Raw genomic sequence first — 14,637 nt, 5'->3', positions numbered from 1 at the left:
TGTCAACATTGTTGTTGTTCAGTTGCTCTGTTGGGTCCAACTCTTTGTGACCCAATGGACTGCAGCACACCAGGCTTCCCTGTCCATCACCAACTCCCAGAGCTTGCTCAAGCTCTTGTCCATTGAATCGGTGGTGCCATCCAACCATCTCATCCTGTCATCCCCTTCTCCTCCTGCTTTCAGTCTTTCCCAGCATCTGGGTCTTTTCCAGCGAGTCAGGTCTTTGCATCAGGTGGCCAATCTATTGGAGCTTCAGCTTTAGCCCTTCCAGTGAATATTCAGGATTGAATTCCTTTAGGATTGACTGGTTTGATCTCCTTGCTGTCCAAGGGACTCTCAAGAGTCTTCTCTAACACCACAGCTCAAAAGCGTCAATTCTTCAGTGCTCAGCTTTCTTTATGGTCCTACTCTTACATCCACATGACTACTGGAAAAACTATAGCTTTGACTATATGGACCTTTGTCAGCAAAGTAATGTGTCTGCTTTTTAATATGCTGTCTCAGTTGGTCATAGCTTTTCTTCCAAGGAGCAAGTGTCTTTTTAATATCATGGCTGTAGTCACATCTGCAGTGATTTTGAAGCCCAAGAAGATAAAGTCTGTTCCCATTGTTTCCCCATCTATTTGCCATGAAGTGTTGGGACTGGATGGCCATGATCTTCATTTTTTGAATGTTGAGTTTTAAGTCAGTGTTTTCACTGTCCTCTTTCTGTTTCATCAAGCTGCTCTTTAGTTCCTCTGGTTTTTTTTTTGCCGTAAAGGTGGTGTCATCTGTGTATCTGAGGTTATTGATATTTCTCCCGGCAGTCTTGTTTCCAGCTTGTGCTTCATCCAGCCCAACGTTTTGGATGTAGTCTGCATATACGTCACAGAATTTAGTTAAATAATCTATGATTTGTCAACATAATTTTCCTGAAATCTCATTTGTCTAAGTACTCTTTCAAAAATCTTCAACTATATCCTACTTCATTGAGGGTGAACTTCTTTACCTAACTTTCAAGGTCTCTCTAATCTGATTCCTAAGAAAACTTACTTTCTATCTGTAATAAAAATAATCACTGGCATTTGTTAAGGGTTTACTGTGTGGATGGCGCTTCTAAGAGTTTTACATATATTCTTTGTCTTTTGTGATAAGTACTTCTGTTACCCATTTTATATATATGAAAAAAGTGAGGCACAAAGAAATTAAGTAATGTGCATAGGATCACATTATGCAGCTAGGAAGTGTCAGAGGCTTGAATTTAATTCAGGCTCAGTAGCCAGTATGTTTAACTGCTACTCTTTTGTACCTGTACCTGTTTGAATACCACTATCTCTTTTTCATTTTTTTCTCTAGTTTTGGTTACCAGGAATGCCTTTTTCTTCTTGTGCACCTTCTATTCACATTTTACCTGTTATTCACACATATTGCCACTCCTGCCTGTGGAACTTTCATTTATAGACACCTTCTCTGATGGTAGAGACCGTTATTGAAAGTTTTCTATATCTTAGCACCATGATAAGTGTTTAATATATATGGTTTTGGTTTCTGGTTTCACAATATTACCTTTTGGTTCTTTTTGTTCTTCTGAAGAGTTGAAAGGGAATTTATAGCTAGACTAATAGTTTGTCACATAGCCTTAACCTAAAAAGAAATAAAGTCCTCTTATGTGCCTTTAAATAATCATTAATAGCATGAATGATTTTGGATAAATTTATATAAAAGTACTGTAGGATGGGCTACAATGTAAGGCCTAAAAGGGAAGTTTTAATACAAATAAAAATTTTCTTTTAATGAAAGTCATTTTTAATAGGTGTCTGAACTCAGGACAGGAGCTGCAGAAGGACTAGCCAAGCTGATGTTCTCTGGACTTTTGGTCAGCAGCAGGATTCTTTCTCATCTTGTCTTGTTATGGTACAATCCTGTGACTGAAGAGGATGTTCGACTTCGACATTGCCTAGGCGTGTTCTTCCCCTTGTTTGCTTATGCAAGCAGGTATTTAGTCATATTGATAACCAAAGTCCAGCTTGAAATTGAATCTAGGCTCCTCATGAGTCATATTTATAGTATTTTGTTGTTAGTTTTCTTTTTCTTCAGTAGTAAATGAGAAGAATTTACCTAGATTCTATCTACCTGAATTATTTGGCTCTTTCCTAGATAAACATGTACTATATCTTGATAGGGTGAATTTTACATATAATGTTGTTTTTAAAGAATCATATGCTTTTTCTTTGCTAACATACCTTGAATTGTTTTTCAATAGGACTAACCAGGAATGTTTTGAAGAAGCCTTTCTGCCAACTCTGAAAACACTGGCCAATGCCCCAGCATCTTCTCCTTTAGCTGAAATAGATATCACTAATGTTGCTGAGTTACTTGTAGATTTGACAAGACCAAGTGGGTTAAATCCTCAGGCCAAGAAGTCCCAAGATTATCAGGTGGGTGAGTATATTAACCTATGGATGGTAAGGGTAGTAACTAGCATGCAGGTCACTGTTGTTTTGGTAAAATAATCCTTCTGATAGTTTCTTTAAAATAGAGAGGCTGCATATTGATCTTGGGATTTCTGGTGTATGTGGTAGTACGTAACACTAAGAAAAGAAAAAGGTCTTTTGCAACTATGTTGGTGGACCTAGAAGGTATTTTGTCTGAAATAATTTATTTGTCTGAAATAATTCAGACAAAGACAAATACTCTGTTAATTACTTATTTGTGGAATCTAAAAAATAAAAAGAATGAATATGACAAACGGATATAGAGACTAGTGGTTATCAGAGAGGAGAGGGGAGGGATAAGACAGAGATAAGGGATTAAGAGACACAGACTACTATTTATAAAATAAACTACAAGGATATTACTATATAGCACAGGGAAATGTAGCCATTATTTTAAAATAATTTGAACTGGAGTATGATCTATAAAAATACTGAATAACTGTTATGCACCTAAAACTAATGTTGTAAATTAACTACATTTTAATTTAAAAAAGCCTTTTGGGAAATGGGGAGATAATCATATAAAAATAAAAGTGCTAACATTTTTGCTACTGAACAGAAATTACCAAAAATTCATCATTTTTACCATCTGCTCCCCACCTCATGCTGGCTGTTACTCATTCTGAATAATGACCTGTTATGTAGGGCTCATTGAGTGCTCAATTATGGACTTACCTGCTATGTTTCTGATACAGGGAAGGGGAATTCAAAGGATGAAACTCACCTGAAGCTTAGTTTTGTTTTTAATTTAGAGAAGATACAGTTAGTGCATACTCTCCCACAAATTAAATTAAACTGGTTTTTAATCCTTTAATATCATTTGATCAAACATTCACCATATTGAAAATAATGTTATGAATTATTTCAGACGTCAGTGTATTAAGTTGAAGGTATTGGTCTTGTTTTAATTGATATTTAGTGACTGCATACCTCATTTGAGTTACTAAGTTACATGTTATTAGAAAGAAGATTACAAACATTAAGACAAAATATAGTAAGGGTCAGTGATATAGTTAAGTGCTTTAGCATTTTAAAAGATGGCAAGTTTCATGTGGTTTGGATGATAAGTTCAGCATTACTAGTTTTAAATCTCGCTGAGAAATTTCACTTAGGCCTTGTTTGGATTTGAGAAGTGGTTTGAATAGAGAAAAAGACTCAGTACAGATGATCAAATGTAGCTGGTTTTACAAGTCATGTTGGGGAACTGGAAAAATCATTATAGCTAAGGATCCTGAATAGGCCTTAGGGAATTTGGAGTTGACTCTATTTGCAGAGAGTATAATGAAAGGCTTAATGGGATAACAGTCATTATTGGGAAGATTAATTTGATTGTCAGTTTCATTAGGTGTGGTGAATTGGTAAGAGGAATAGAGAATATTAATAAAGAGAGCAGTTAAAAATTGGTTTTGGAGATAAATGCTTGTAGAAAGAGAATAGAAAGTAGTAGTAAAAAGTAGTAGAAATTGACAGAAAAAAAGTTGCTGGTATAGAAGCCTAGGAGAAAGAGCTTTGTTTGAGGCAGGGGAATTGGAGGAATCCAAGATAACTCTGAGGTCCTAGGTGATGGTGACTAAAGACCTCAAGAACCTGTTGACATTAGGGTGTACTCTGATGAGCAGCATCTTGGAGGAGTGAAGGAAATAGATTGGGCAGAGGAAGAAATTGAACTGTCATGCAGTCTTAAGGCCTCAGCTGATCTCACAGGAAGTTCCAGAATTGGGATTGTTCTTTGCTTTGTCCAGAATTGAGATAAGGCTGGGCTGTGTACCTGTACATCTACCAGTTACTCAGTGTGGATTAACTCTTGGGGAGGAAGTGTGATCTTAAGCAAAGCCTATTATTTTGTCTTCAGTCTGGTTCAGTCTACACCTGGGAACTTTTAGCCTCTAAAACTCATGGTAGCCTGGAGAGTGAATGGTTCAGTACACATTGTACCACAGCATCTACTATAAGAAGGGGAGCTCACATGGGGAGGAGTATGTTAATTTTGTTTTAGACCTTTTGGGATTATGACAAGATCATTAGTTGGAAATGATATGTAGGACTGTATTATAAAGATACCATTTCAATTTATCAGTATTTTTCTCTTGATTTGCCAGGCCTTAACAGTTCATGACAATCTGGCTATGAAAATTTGCAGTGAGATCCTAACATGTCCACATTCACCAGAAGTTCGGGTCTATACGAAAACTTTGAGTTCTTTAGAACTCAGTAACGATCTTGCTAAAGATCTTCTGGTTGTGTTGAATGAGATTCAGGAAGTAAGTAGTTTCTAGTCACTCTTAATGTGTATATGTTTTTTTTATCAAAGTAGAATTTACATTATATTTGATTTATACATACATTAGTACTTGGTGCTCATTTCTTAAATATTTCCTTCATAAATATAATAGAATTTTTAGAATGCTTTGTTAATTTTATCATTATATAGTTTTTTTAAAAGGTTAGAAAATGCTGCATTAAAAAATATGCTACATAAAAATTTTTTTTTTTTCTATTACAGCAAGTAAAAGATAGAACGTGTCTAAGAGCTTTGGAGAAAATCAAGATTCAGTTAGAAAAAGGAATTAAAGAACATAGTGACCAAGCTGTAGCAGCACAGGATGACATCACAACTATGACTGCTCTTCAGAGTGAAGATGGTAACGATATCGTAACCTGAGTATAAGATTCTCCTCCTCTAACATATAAGTGATAGATGTCAGAAATGGAAGAAAAGTTTTTCTAATTAAATTCACTTGGGAAAGTGTATTATTATTACTGATAAGTGTTTATTGTACTTGTATAGATTTTTTTGTGTACATTTCTCACCATAATACCATGCCTACAATGTTCTTAAGAGTTTTGCTTGCTTATTTGCCAGTGTTCACACTTGCGACATTTATTTATGGTACATTTCAGTAGCTGCTGTTGGGACTGATTGTCACTGACTTGCTCATCTTTTATGAGGCTATTTTTAATAATTGTATTATTTCCTTTAATAGAAAAGAATAAAGATGTATACATAACTCCTGTCAAGGAAGTAAAAGCAAATCGAACGAAATCCACTCAGCAAAAGACCAACAGAGGTAATATGGATTGTCTAACTTTACAACTTTTCAGTTTTGGTATCCAATGAAATACTTTGTTTCCTTAGGTAAGTGTAAAGATTTTTCATTGTCTTACATAAATTTCTTTTTGATTTGTTTCAGCTTATATTAGGTTTTACCTTGTGTCTAAAAAAGGTAATATCTGTTGCTTCAAGTGCTTTTGATTGAAAGAAGTATGATGCAAAAGATCTATTGCAAAGGACTGTTTGGGTTAAACTAAGATTTATTTATATTATCAGTTGTTTGTTGTCTGTCCTTTATATGATAAAGCATTTTTGTCCCTTTTATCCTCTTAGTATTTTTCTGGGCTTCTATTTTCCTTTTATTTCATATTTTCCCAGGAATTTTCCAAGGGATATCCAACAATAAGGGATTTGTTGGAATAAAGTAAATGTTGACTGTTTAGGGGTCACTTAGAAAAAAAATCTGAAAATCAAGGTCTTTTTAATCTTTTATTATTTTCTTATTACAAAAGCAATGCATGCTTGTTACAGAAGAATCAGAAAACACATCCAAGCAAACTAAAGAATGCTAATAATTCCATTCATGAGTCAACCATTAAAAAAATTTTTTTTTGAAGCCCGTTTCTCTTAAGATTTAATTATTTCTAAATGGAATCTGGCCATGATATTGTTTTGGAGCCAGTTATTTGAATGCTAATTGCTAGATATTGTTCCACATTAGTCCCATATTGTTGGATGTTTTCTTAGGGATAACTGCATTAGAAGTTTACAAGCAAATATGTAATGTTGGAAGAAAACAGAAGCAAAAAGTCTCACTTGAATATGTATGGTATATAAATTTCAACCAAATGACCACACAGAATAATTTGGCTTTGATCCAGATTGCTTTTAGTCAGATATATTACAAGAATTCCACCTCTTATTTTTTTTAATAGCTCAAATTTCATTTATGTATGATGTTTTATTATCATAAATGAGGATCATCACAGGCCACTTTACTTTGTAACTTTGTAATTTTCTATCAGGTAGAACTTTTGTAACCCCCTCCAGCATATAAAGGCTTTAATTTTATTCTAAAATGTTGTAGGACACACATTTGAATTGACCTTGTAATTTGAATATTTTCTTATAAAATTTAAGTATTTTATAAGAAACCATACCTTACTGATTAAAGTTCTGTTTCTTTAGGACCTGTTTTATGGGCTTAATCTATCTTTCTAACCTTATCATTAGATCTATATATACGTTGTGCCATAAGGGGTATACTCTTTATGTAGCATTTTTCACGTGCTTCTTTTCCCCAAATAAATTTAACAAAATTCGCCTCCGTATAACTCAGTTTCCATCTTTTTCCTTGCCTATTGTCAGAGCTTACATAAGAAATTAGTAAAATTTTAATCTTACTTGGGTTCCATTTCTCTGTGGTAGGTTTAAAATGAGCAATTGATAATGAGTTATATACTGTCTTTAAGGACGGAGAAAAGTGATAGCTTCAGCTAGAACGAACAGAAGACGTCAGACTGTTGAGGCTGAGGCTAACTCTGAAAGGTATGCCATGTACATCTAGAATATGTAAAGAAGCCTATCTTCATTTTTAAAAAATTATCTAGAAGTTAAAAAAATTGTAGTTTGCTTATATTGTGAATATATAACAAGATAATCTGAAAATGTATAGCTTTTTAGATTATCCAGGAGTATTTGACTTCCTCTGGTTTGTGTGCTTTTCCTATTGGTTGACATGACTTTTAGTACTATGTAATTATTATGTTCTTTCAAATTATATTTCCATTTATTCATGTAATTAAAAGATCACGTATGTATGACATCTCTGTATTTGAATTGGCAAACTACTGAGGCTTAGATTTGGGTCCTCTACATTTATAACGATAGAATAATTTTGCCTGTAGTTTGGATGGTGTCAGTGGTGTAACTTATTTTTGATTTCTGCCAATAAGCCTCTGTTGGAAGCTGAATGTTTACAGCTGTCTTGTGTTCATTCATTCATAGGTAAAATGTACATATTTTCAGTATGTAATTTTAAAGGTTTGATTAAATTGAAAATATCTTTTGGGGATACTTGCTGTTTAGTGTTTTAGGAATTTATTTGCCCAAATAAATAGAACTTATTTTTTTCACTACTTGAATATCCCATAAAATTCTTGGGCAGTTGCTAGGATTCCTGTTTAATTATAAGCTTCATTATAGAAATTTAAATTTTTGTTTTTTGCTTTATTCTGTATAAGACCAGGTTCAATGTAGATATAAAAAGAAATTAGTTAGGTTTTCCATGGTTCACTTAGCTAGATAGCCAGTCAGTGTTTCTTGGTTTTGAGATTTTAGTTTTAAGCTCAATGGAGTCAGGATATCAATCACACACTGATAGAATGACAGAAACAAAGTTTTATTTATAAATAAACTGGTTTTAAAGCTTATATTTAAATTGGTGTGTTTCAACATCTGTTTAGTGATCATGAAGTTCCAGAGCCAGAATCAGAAATGAAGATGAGATTACCAAGACGAGCCAAAACAGCAGCACTAGAAAAAAGTAAACTTAACCTTGCACAATTTCTCAATGAAGATAAAAGTTAGGAGAAGAAATGATGGAGGTGGAGTCCTTTGAGAAATGGCCTTTAAAATTATGTTCAGTTCTTTGCTTTAATAAAGTTATCCTTGTATGAAAATTAAAGTCTGATTCTTGTAGAAATTTCTGGTGTGCGATTCCACATTGTTTTATCCTGTATTGAATCTATAAGTGTGCTTACTGCTCCATCTGCTATCAACCATGGATTTAATAAGACTCTAAGGTGGGCCCAGGAACCTGCCTTTTAACAGGCCTCCCAGGTGATCCTTATGAATTTTCATGTTTAAAATCATGGCACATGGGCAACATCTAAGTGTAACTAGCTGGCTGCTTGCTTTGAGAAACTTGACTTAGCTGTGGCATATCCAACATAGATAATAACACTGCAGAACACATTTTAAAAATGACATCTTAAGGACAAATAAATACCACAAACTAGCCAGAAATAAGCTTATTTCCAGGGAAGACTAGTATGATGAACCAGAGTCCCCAGCATCCAAGTTCAAGTTATCATTTTGATAACTTTGTGATCCTTACACTTTAAAATATTTTGATAATGCTACTTATGTGGGTGATTTTTTTCCCCAAAGTGTTTGCATGTGACAGCCCAAGTTTGCTTATGTTATGATGCTTCCTTGTTAGGGAGATGTTCACATGTACATATTAATGATGGGGTTTTCTGTGTTTGGGATGTAACAAGATATTTATTGTGAGTAATTAAAAAATACTAGTAGGAAAAGAATGTGACAGGAAGTTCACTAGATACTAATTTATGAGCACTATTTCTTCAACTGTAAATTTCTGAATAAATTTGGCACTTGCCTGACTTAAGAAATTTACTCTGCCAAATCCGTCCTCTTTCCTTGTGTTAATATCCAACAAAACATCTTTTACCCTCTGATAATCCTATCATTCAGAATAGAAATACCCTAACATTGGATCTGTTTTAATAATTGTGCTTTTTTTAAGGTTTATTTCTGAGAGGCCATTTCTTTAAGGTGATGTACTCTGATGGAGCTGAAGTTAAGACTGCTGTGCTTTTCTGGGCCAGATTGCCACGTTACATATGTATAAATGCTTTATACAACTTAGAAATATAAAAGGAGCCCAGAAGTTACAAAGAATGCTTATTAAGCTAAAAGGAAAATGAAGATACGGTGGTGACATAAAACTGAAAAACAGATGATTGTTTTTCATTCTCTTGGCTGTCTTTTCCTGTGCTTCAAATTCTTTATGTAAGCCTTTTTGTTAAATCCCTGTCATTTAAAGAATTATTTGGGGGGTGGGGTAAGTAGGGATAAATAAGGTCTTAAAAGGTATGCCGTAAGTAAAAGTCTTTAGAATCTCAATAAACTAAATCCCTTTTAATCCATAGCTATCCAAAGGGAATCAGCCATGTTCTTACATACTTACATGGACCCCCATACCACAGCTTGCTTTCTCTGGCATGGGAAAAATAACTTTAAGCACCAAACTTTGAGTATTCTTACTATTCAAGTTTTAGACACAATCACATAAGCCAATGATGAAGCTATGCTTTGTACTACTAAAGGAATATTATCTTCATTTTAGGACATCCTTTTACACTTTAAAATAAATGGCTAGAATACAATAAAATCAATAGATGTAAATCCATTTACCATTTTTCATTCAAAACTGATAACTTACAAAAAACCAAACAGTATTCTTATCTGCAAGAGGCACAGATATGCTGAAGAGTAAACATGCAGTTGTGCCATTGCTCTTAAAGTCCACAGACTTCATAGGTTAAAAAGTACAGAGAACTAACTGATCAGATTCTCCCTATGAGTGAAACACTTGATGATAAACTATGATCAATTTTCTATACATATATAACTTTGAAAGAGATACTTCTAAGAGATACCTTTGCCTTTTACCAATTTGCTTCGAGGTAGTTGGTATCCACCTGTTAGACAACCGTTCATGGGTCAGGTCATCAGAAATCTTTACAACACTAGCCTTCTAAATTTCACAATGCATTATATATTAAGACTTTGTGTACAGAAATAAAACTGGGGACAATTATATATTTAGGGTGTAAAAAATTCACAAAATACCATTAAAAAGAGAAACATCAAAATCCATTTGTACTGCAAAATTCCACAATGGTCTGGCATAAAACATGTAAAAAATACAAAGAATATAATCAAAATGATTAATGCTAATGATTTTATAGACAAATCACAAGACCAGAAATATTTCAAAATCAATAAATGCTATTGGCAGAAAGAATGTTGATTTACAAAATAAGGATAGTGCAAGAAGAACTGCAATCTATTTCTCTTCACTTTTGAGATTTTGGTTATGAACTGTACAGCTTGCTAGGGATGCTGCTGTCAACTTCAGATTCCATTCAATGGGATGATTAAGGCACATCTTAATGGGGCTCAGAGGGCAACTTGCTGTATTCCCATCAGACAAATTCAGTTTCTCATCAGTTTTCACTTGTAGCATGCTGGAAAAGAAAAGTGTAAAGCACTTTAGTTTTGCTTTCATTTCAAAGAAATGATCAACCTTAGAAAACTCAGTAGTTTTACCATTTGGACCTCTAAACAGCATTTGTGTCTTTTTTTTTTTTAGCTCCTGCTGCCTTAATGAACTGAATGCAACATAAGTAATTGAGAACTGACTCAGATACCCCTGGACAAAAAATAGCATATATGGATTTCATCAGTATCCCTCAGGATATTTGACCTACTGAGCTTGGCCGAATTCAACCCTTTTAACTTTTCCTTTAACCTTCCAAGGATCACAGACAGTTTGACCACAAGAAGGAATTAACCTCTGTTGAATGCCTACCATATTCTAGGCACATTCGCATGCATTATCTCACATTTCATTAACAACCAAGCAAGGCTGGTATACTGTACCAGCCTTGAGACCATAAGAGACAATAAAAGTGAGTCAGAGTTACAGTACAAATAAAACCAAGTCGCAGGACTGCAGCTGAAATACAGTCCTCGCTCTTGCTCATCTACTAGCTCTGATGAGAATCTTCTCTAAAATCACAGACTTAGTCCAAAGGTAGCTAGCCACTCCACATGTGATGCACATGTAATCCCAAGTCTTAAGTAATATTAACAAAAGTCAGTTCACATCTTGAGATGGAAGTCCTTATGTTTAGAAACAGCTTGATATACATTAGCTCATTTGACATGACTGATGAGTTCAATTGGGCTCATCATTCCTAAGCTTTCTCTAACTGTGTGTCAGTGATTCTGCCCGTGAGTAAAGAGGAAGCTTAGCTGTGTAGTAAAGTGGCTTACTAGAATTGGTAAATGGCAGCAGCATCCAGACTGCGCTAGCAATTTCCTGATCTCTCCTTGCAACTTCAAACAACTGACTCATTTGTCATTCCATAAACCAGAGATTTCACCTGTTAAACAGTATTTTAACAACTATCATATTTTCACTGAGTTTCTCCCACATTGTTTCACTGAATGACATGATTTCAATTTTTATAGATATGAAACAAAATGACAGCTTAAAAGACTACCAAAGACAGTAAATCACTTAAAGCCAAAATTTAGAGAGCTGATTAATGACAGTAATCTTTTACTTCCTCCTAGGACTGCCAGTCTTCATATTTATTGGTATTTTCAAAACACAGTTTGATATATGCCTCTTTGAGAAACTCTAAAGGAAGCTATACAAACACAATGATATTAATTGAGGTATCTTGGTAGGTATGTATATCAGGTATCAAACTCCCAAATAAGAAAACAATGGCATTGAGCAACAAATCGTGGTCATAAAAATTTCTCTTCTGTTTTCTTTTTGCTATTTAACAAAGTATTCATTACAGAGTAATACTCAATAACTATATTATTGTTCTTTTCAATACTTAAAGACAAATTTTTAAAGTTACTTTTTTTAGAGAGTAAACTCCAAATTTGGGAACACAAACTCCAGAGGTGCACAAAACTATACAAATGCATGGAAAGAAAATATCAGTCAAGAAAAAGAAATAAATGTTAGTACCCACATACAGATTGACATGTTTAATTAATACATACCTACCAAAAAAGCAACGTGTTCAAAATTTGGGCACCTGTGATCTACAGAATACTAAGAACAGAACACAGCCCTTATTCAGGCCTTACGTACCATCTGGGTTCTTTATTTGATATAGACAGGGCCTTACTTTGGATAAGTACCTCTCCTAGCTTCCCCCCCTTTCACCAAAGTATGTAGTGTTAAACTAAGCCTTTACATTTGTCTATAGCTCCATTTGGTTTTTAAAGCATGTTGACTGACTCTCATTAGATCATCAGAAACAGGACTGAATAAGGGCAAAGGTTGCCTGCAATGATTATGTAGACAGCTCAGCCTATTTTCAATACTTAAGTAGTTTCACTCACCCTAAGACAGAGCCCCTCTCCACCATCTGAATAAAGGTTTACATGTGCATTTGGAAAGTATGAAAGGAAAAAATAATTTTTTAAGTCATGGAAATCCAAATAGTTATTTGTGTTTAATGATTAATGATTACTGATAATTCTAAAATATTTTTTCATATATACAACTAATAATTTAAATTTGTTTTACTTATTACTGGAGGTATGTGATGGTTCATTTCTGTCATATAGACAATAAAGTAAGCCAGTCACATTGCAGAAAACATTTTAGTGTAATCAAGACAAGTCTAAAAGTATCACTTATAAAGCAGTTGCTATATACCAGGCATGATGCTACAAGCCTTTCTTACACTGACCTCATTCAGTTTTAACAATCATCCACTGAGGCTCATAGAAGTAAAATGACTGACCCAAGGTCACAAAACTGAGTGAGTCTTCAGGGCCTATGATCTGTTTATGCTATCCTGCATGCTGACTCTTGGGTTGTGTTCTGTCATGCTTCTCCCTTGTTACTACCTACTTATCTATTTCTTTAAAATACTTACTTTCCATGTCAGGTCTACAGCCATAACCTTATCCAAGAGACCTATATGTTTATAGCATGGATTTTCTTTAAAGAGGGAGCTGCTAGTCATATCTTTTAATTTCCCAGTGTGAGAAGAAAATGTCAGGGCACAGACTGACATGAGAGCTACCATGAGTGTTCTTTAGGTTGAGTTTCAGGGAACACAAGTTATCTTTTCAAAGGAAGAAAGAAGTCAAGCTATATGCATGGATAGGCAACTCTGACCTAGGATTTGGAATTTGAATAGTTACTATAACGTCCCAGAAACCATCAAATTTGAACTTATTTAATGCCAGTGGGTGACTTGGTTTATTTTCCTCTGGAAATTGTGTCTTCTATTGTAGTAGTAGTTAAGTCACTAAGTCGTGTCCAACTCCTGGTGACCCCATGGACTGCAGCCTGCCAGGCTCCTCTGTCCATGGGATTCTCTAGGCAAGAATACTGGAGTGGGTTGCCATTTCCTTCTCCAGGGGATTTTCCCAACCCAGGAATCAAACCCGGGTCTCCTGCATTGCAGGCATTCTTTACCGACTGAAATTCAGTAAAAAAAAAAAAAAAAAAACCATTCACTGATAGTTGTTACAGCTCAGCACTATCTTTGGGTCTGATCTCTCCACAAATCTGTCCAAATAACATGAAAGGGCTGTCAATGTGCAAAACTAGAGCAGAGAACCTTCATGAAGTAGACAGGTGTATTCCCATGTTTTTCAGTAGTAAGTAACAAAAATGAAATCACTGGTCTACTGGAATATAAATTTGATGGTTCTTAGGTTCTAGGAGGCCAATATAGGACCGTGCCACACGAAAAAAATGTTTCAGTTCTACATGGAGCTGGCATGTGTTCACCATCCAGGTCTGCTGGTAAGTAAAGTAAAATCCTTAACAATATCTACCTAATATATTAGGAATATAAAAGTGTGTGCTGGTATCTGTTTTAAAGGGTTTTGCAGCTTGGTAAGGAGGTGGTGGGCAGGGCAGGTGGGGAGGGAGTATTCATAAAATACCAGAATTAAAAGCAGTAAAAGGAGTAACCAAGGACAAAGGGATTACAGAGAAGGGAAAGATTAATCCTAGAAATTGATTAACATTTGAAATAGGTCTTTAGGAATAAGAATTTCAGGAAATTGGGACAGAAGGAGATTTTAGATCCTGAGTTCTGATCCTAAATCAAATCACTCACCTGCTGAGTGTACACTCCTTAGCCTCTAAGCTTCAGTTTAACTGGATAGTGAAGATAGAATATCACATCTTAAGGGTAATGTGACTATTAAATGAGTTTATGTAAATAAAGCACCTGGTATAGGGAATGCATGTAATATGCCTGATTGGACACATAGTAGGGAGTCAATAAATGTGAATATTAGTACTAATAACAAAAATCAAAATAAAACATTACATGTGTGGGGATAAACTATGGCAGATACATATATAATCTGTTTTTGCAATTTTTACCATATGTTTCCCCGGTGATTCAGCAGTAAAGAATCTGCCTGCAATGCAGGGGACTTGAGTTCTATCCCTGGGTCAGGAAGACCCCCTGGAGGAGGAAATGACAACCCACTTCAGTATTCTTTTCCTGGAAAATC

At 34.8% G+C, this 14,637-nt stretch overlaps 2 protein-coding genes across 5 annotated transcripts in view; one reads left to right on the top strand and one right to left on the bottom strand.

The window, feature by feature from the left end:
* The window catches only part of NCAPG (non-SMC condensin I complex subunit G), a 41,643-nt gene extending 33,413 nt beyond the window's left edge, over positions 1-8,230 (top strand). Inside the window, exons 15-21 of the mRNA XM_043438493.1 lie at positions 1,793-1,974; positions 2,243-2,417; positions 4,574-4,735; positions 4,978-5,116; positions 5,459-5,542; positions 6,999-7,074; positions 7,992-8,230. Of these exons, the coding sequence (XP_043294428.1) occupies positions 1,793-1,974; positions 2,243-2,417; positions 4,574-4,735; positions 4,978-5,116; positions 5,459-5,542; positions 6,999-7,074; positions 7,992-8,115 (942 nt within the window). The 3' untranslated portion in view covers positions 8,116-8,230. The remainder of the gene's footprint in view (positions 1-1,792; positions 1,975-2,242; positions 2,418-4,573; positions 4,736-4,977; positions 5,117-5,458; positions 5,543-6,998; positions 7,075-7,991) is intronic.
* Positions 6,003-14,637, bottom strand: part of LCORL (ligand dependent nuclear receptor corepressor like) — a 169,735-nt gene continuing 161,100 nt past the window's right edge. For 3 of the 4 annotated variants that reach the window (XM_043438488.1, XM_043438481.1, XM_043438477.1), the window contains one exon: positions 10,420-10,583. In XM_043438488.1, the coding sequence (XP_043294423.1) occupies positions 10,570-10,583 (14 nt within the window). In that variant the 3' untranslated portion in view covers positions 10,420-10,569. Of the gene's footprint in view, positions 10,584-14,637 lie in introns of all 4 variants that reach the window. The other variant, XM_043438491.1, reaches the window with a different exon arrangement.

The sequence above is a fragment of the Cervus canadensis genome, chromosome 19 (assembly GCF_019320065.1).
Source record: "Cervus canadensis isolate Bull #8, Minnesota chromosome 19, ASM1932006v1, whole genome shotgun sequence".
In the NCBI taxonomy this organism is placed as follows: domain Eukaryota; kingdom Metazoa; phylum Chordata; class Mammalia; order Artiodactyla; family Cervidae; genus Cervus; species Cervus canadensis.
Note: the sequence above shows the minus strand (reverse complement) of the source record. Positions and strands in the feature narration are given on the sequence as shown.